Source organism: Borostomias antarcticus, assembly GCF_949987555.1.
Source record: "Borostomias antarcticus genome assembly, chromosome: 16".
Lineage (NCBI taxonomy): Eukaryota > Metazoa > Chordata > Actinopteri > Stomiiformes > Stomiidae > Borostomias > Borostomias antarcticus.
In genome coordinates, this window is record NC_140249.1 from 4,535,257 (window position 1) to 4,540,106 (window position 4,850).

The 4,850-nt window shown below is 43.0% G+C and overlaps 1 protein-coding gene across 1 annotated transcript; it reads left to right on the forward strand.

The window, feature by feature from the left end:
* Positions 1-276: 276 nt before the first annotated feature.
* On the forward strand, positions 277-4,006 carry LOC311319485 (uncharacterized protein; the record flags this gene model as incomplete). The annotated part of the gene is made up of 8 exons (XM_084451045.1): positions 277-343; positions 742-839; positions 2,278-2,412; positions 2,723-2,877; positions 2,970-3,106; positions 3,269-3,362; positions 3,494-3,617; positions 3,759-4,006. Exons 1-8 carry the CDS (start codon positions 306-308, stop codon positions 4,004-4,006), a joined length of 1,029 nt encoding a protein of 342 aa, XP_084307171.1. The 5' UTR covers positions 277-305.
* Positions 4,007-4,850: the final 844 nt, after the last annotated feature.

Genomic DNA, 4,850 nt, shown 5'->3' on the forward strand with positions numbered 1-4,850 from the left:
AATGTCTTTTAGTGTGGGAGTTATTTGACAGAGTTGATCACATCAGTGTGATTTCAACTCACAGAGTGTTACTTTAACACTTTCTGATTTAAATGTATTTTAGTGTTGGAGTTATTTGACAGAGTTGATCATATCAGTGTGATTTCAACTCCATGGAGATGTAATTGAGTGGTTATGAGTTGACCTCGACTCCCAGGGTGTTATTCTGATTGGACAGAGTTGATCACGTGGTGTACCCAACTGTTCAACAGCGCGCGCCTTTCTTTCACTTCAGTTCGTGCTTGAGCCATTTTCATCTTCCATGCATGGTGCAACCGCTAACGTCGTGGAAGTGCAATTACCGGTGAGTTAACTTATTAAAACAATTATAATTTGGTGCTTTGTGTAGGTTACAATACAATGAAACATCTATGGGGTGCTATACTTTACAACGTTGTTAATTGGCCCAGGTCATCGACCAGAATTAATTAACTTAGCTGAGCGAGCTAGCTAGCTAACGTTAGCTAGGTAATGTTAGCAAATGTCTCCAGTCCAATTTAATGGATTTAGCAATTTGCATGGAAAACACAGCTTGTTTCTTTTTCCATATAAAACTGTTCCAGGCTGGAGAAACAGACTGAAAATCCGTTTGTAATCATAGTAACAGTCTAGATTAGCTAGCTACACTCCGACCTTGTGTCTGGGTCTAGATAACTTGGCTAGCATTCATTTTAATTTGTCGAACTTTCTTGCATTTCTGAGGAAAATGCTGGTCCAGGTGAAGTGCGGCCAATGTCAGAAGTATGTGAAGTTGGATGTTGAAGATGGACGGTTTGACTTCAAGCAATTCAATGAAAATGGTAATGTTAGCTAACTTTAAACATTGTTTAGGCTAGCTGTTTCAGGTTTAAATATTTCAGAGTTGATTTCAACTCCCAGAGTGTTATTTCAACACATTCTGATTTAAATGTTGTTTAGCGTTGGAGTTCTTTGACAAGAGTTGATCACATCAGTGTGATTTCAACTCCCAGTGTTATTTTAACACTTTCTGATTTAAATGGCTTTTAGTGTTGGAGTTATTTGACAAGAGTGTATCATGTGATGACTCCTGGCTCCCTGTTGGGGGTTGGCTTGGTGTGTTCTATGTCCTACTGGTGGTGATTGGAGAGGTTGTGCACCTGTGATTGCAACCAGCTGCACCTGTGGCAGGGGTGCCATAACTGTTAAAAGACCATAACTCCCAGCCCTCGCTCTCTTCCCCCTCCAGAGCATTTTGATTGTTTGTTTGATTTCACACCATATAACACCCACACCCACCATACTGTTTTCACTACATCCATGCACTGCTAAACGCTACTGATTCTCATTAACATGCCATCTTGAGTATTTGTAATTTAGCTTAGTATAGGTTAAATAAATATTCTTAACTTGCCTTGGTTGTGCGACTCCCCACTTTGTTACGGCCCAGCTTGTTACAGGACCGCAACAAATGGGGAGTCGCACAACCAAGGCACGTTTTAAGAATATTTATTTAACCTATACTTAGCTCAATTACAAATACTAAAGATGAGTTGTGTTAATGAGAATCAGTAGTGTTGAGCAGTGCATGGATGTAGTGAAAACGGTATGGTGGGTGTGGGTGTTGTATGGCGTGAAATCAAATAATCAACAACCAAAATGCTCTGGAGGGGGAAGAGAGGGAGGACTGGGAGTTCAGAGGCCTCACTCATAATGGCCGTCCGCTCTTTTCTCCGCAAAGGTGTTGTCCCGAATTCTCACTCCCTGCAGATTTGCACTCCCCTCCACGATTCCTCCGGAGGTAGCTTGCGGGGCTATGGTGCGTGGTGGCTCCGGGAAATGCCCCTACCGCCTCACACACCTACACCAGGCACCTTAGCCCCGCAAGCTACCTCCAGAAACGTCAGGTGCAGTGGAGGGGAGTGGAAATCTGCGGGGAGTGAGAATTCGGCACAACACGTAGAGAAAAAAGGGAACGGCTGTTGTGAGTGACGCCTCTGGTCTCTTAACAGCTATGGCACGTCCTCCACAGGTGCGCAACCTCTCCAATCACCACCTGTAGGACACAGAACACACCAAGCCAACCTCCAGCAGGGAGCCGGGAGTAGTCAAAATCACATCAGTGTGAGCAGATTGTGAGGGACAATTCTCTTGGTCTGTTTAATAATTATATAATGGTGGATGTATTTAAGGTGAATAGTCATTTGCTGTGAGACAAGAAACAGTGTTGACCTTAAAAGCATCTTCAGTTTAATCTCACTCTAGTCCCATCTTTTCCAGTTATCGAGAGATTTTGCCTGCCACCTGATGCAAACGTTACATACAAGGATGCATCAGGGACAGAAGTTGATGATGAGATATTCAGTGACCTCGTTGGTCAAGGCAATGTGGTATTGACAGTTTTCTCAGATGAAGGTGAGGTTTAAAGGCAGATATAATGATGGATGAATGAGGTGATGTCCGCACACCAGATTTGGGTTCCCAACGTGAATTTATGTGGCTGTCTGACATATTGCCCGAATGTTACCCTTTTGACTCGGCGTCAGTATATTCACTTTGAGAGCTCAGATCTGGTGAGCGACATCACTTTATTACTGAAATTGTCTTCTGTCCAGAACTCTGCCACAGTGTCTGGATGTGCGTGCCTCTATGCTTTTTTAGGTATATTCAAGCACTCTACAAACTACTGAATCAAATTATTAAGCTAAGATTTTTTCTGTTTTAGAATTTTCTGGTCCAAGCACCCCTGCTTCTGAGATGTCTGAGATGTCTGACTCAAGCTTCAGCTCAAATGCATCAACTGCAATCCTTGAAATCGAAGAGGTCCCTAGCAAGAGACAAAGGATTGAGGATACACCTGGAGCAATGCCTGCTAAACGGGTATAAAGATTTGATTCTAATGGGTTCCTTTACATTTTTTCATTCTTAGCCCATAGAAAAGTTAACCATGTTTTGTTTTTGCTTTTCATTAGATGGTTGAAGCAGTGCTAAGAGGCAAGTCTGGTGGTGAAGAAGTACTACAGGAGTACCAAAGAACAGAAACCTTAAAAGATGGCACAAGACGCCGAATGGTTAACATCCTGGTGGCTCATATGACTGATACTCATGGGTATGTGTGTTTCTTCATGTTCTTGTTTGCACCAAAACCCAATACTAGAAGGTTCAGTGAAATTTGACTCTGTAGCGGTACATACTAGGAATGTGGGAAATGGGGCTAGATGTCCAAAATAGCGAACTAACCCTTTAAATTTGATTTAATATCTCCTCTCAGTTGCCTCCCCACCAAAGCAACCAGAGAACATTATGCTCTTGGTATAGTGACACTGTTCCCTTCCCTCAAGGATCCATATTCAAAGAAAGGATATGTAAGTCATTATTGTTTGCATGACACTACTTGCATGATGTGACATGAAGCTGTGTGCATCACACTGGCGTTTGAATTATCTGACTTCTTATGAGCGAAGTTTAACAATGTATTAATTTATTTACATTTCAGGAACACTTCTATGATGCTGCAAGCCACACAGGATTCCTTTCTTGGCGTCTGAAAACCGTCAGCAGAAGGCAGAATCGTCAATCATCTGCACTGCCAAGCAGCTCTACTGACCTTCCTTCAGGAGGTATAAGAAGAAGAAAATCCATACACAATAGCTCCTTTCTCAATGTAATCTAGTGACATTTCAAGCCACTGCTCTTCGAACAATGTTTTTTTTTAATCCAGCACCTGCCTGTGCTAAACTTTTTACTCTTTCTTTATCCAGGAGGCCCAACTTCCCAGAGGGCTGGGAAGAGCAACTTGGAAGAGCAACTTGATGGAGATGCTTGCAAAGAGGCCATGTCTTTACTCAACCATACCGCTGACAACTCCCTGATTTTCCAGAAGATGAGAGAGACCTTTCAGCACCGCCAGAAGCTTGTTAATGACCCAGGCAAAGGTGTTGATGTCCTCTCCCTTTTCCCAAGATTCCTGGATACAAAAGGGCTGGTACGTTTGAAATGCGATCTTTAGAATACTGCTACATTTGAAAGTAGTTCCTATTATTTATTATAGCGTTTTTCATGATACGGAAAATGCTTAAAATAAAGTGAGGGGGGTACAGAGGGTGAGGGGGAAGGGAGCCAACCTCATCACAAACCGAAACTACTACACAGCAATTTAATGTCATCTTTCTTAAAGGTGGAGCAAGACTTCTCTCTCCTGTTTGGAGATGAGACCGCCTCCCAGCTGTTACAGAAATGGGATGTGCTCTTCAAGCCATGCATCATCAAAGAGGCGTCACAGCTCACTTCCACACCAGAGTTGCAGCGCTTGGTGCAGTCAGCAGAAAGTCCCCCAGGAAGTGACCTTGATGATGCAACAAGTAAGTTGTATTTATTTAGCTTGTTGTTAACCATCGAACAGAACCAAAAACATCACCTGCCCCCAGATTTAATACCTCTGTTCTATCTATTCTTGTGACTCTTGTCCTCAGCTTACGACCCAGAAATGGCCTCCCTGTTGTTGCTGTTGCATCTCCTTCCACCACCACCAGGGGGACCGAAGTCTCCAAAAGTCTCTGCCTCTGATGCATTTGAGAGACTTTTAGTCTTTCACAAGGTAATATTTATTATTTGGGATGACTGTTTAAATAATCACTTCTAATCTTTGCAAATCCAGAATGACGAGTGGATTGGTTAAACTCACTCCGCTTTGCCAAGGGAGCCAGCTCTCTTGGCACAGTTGGTAGAGTAGCTTGACCATTGACATGTCCGTGTCTGCATGCGTGTCTGACTCTGCCCCTGGGCAAGGCCTTTACAAGGGTTACAGCTGCACATTATTCTTGTCTAATGTTCATTTTCCTTATGTCAACCCT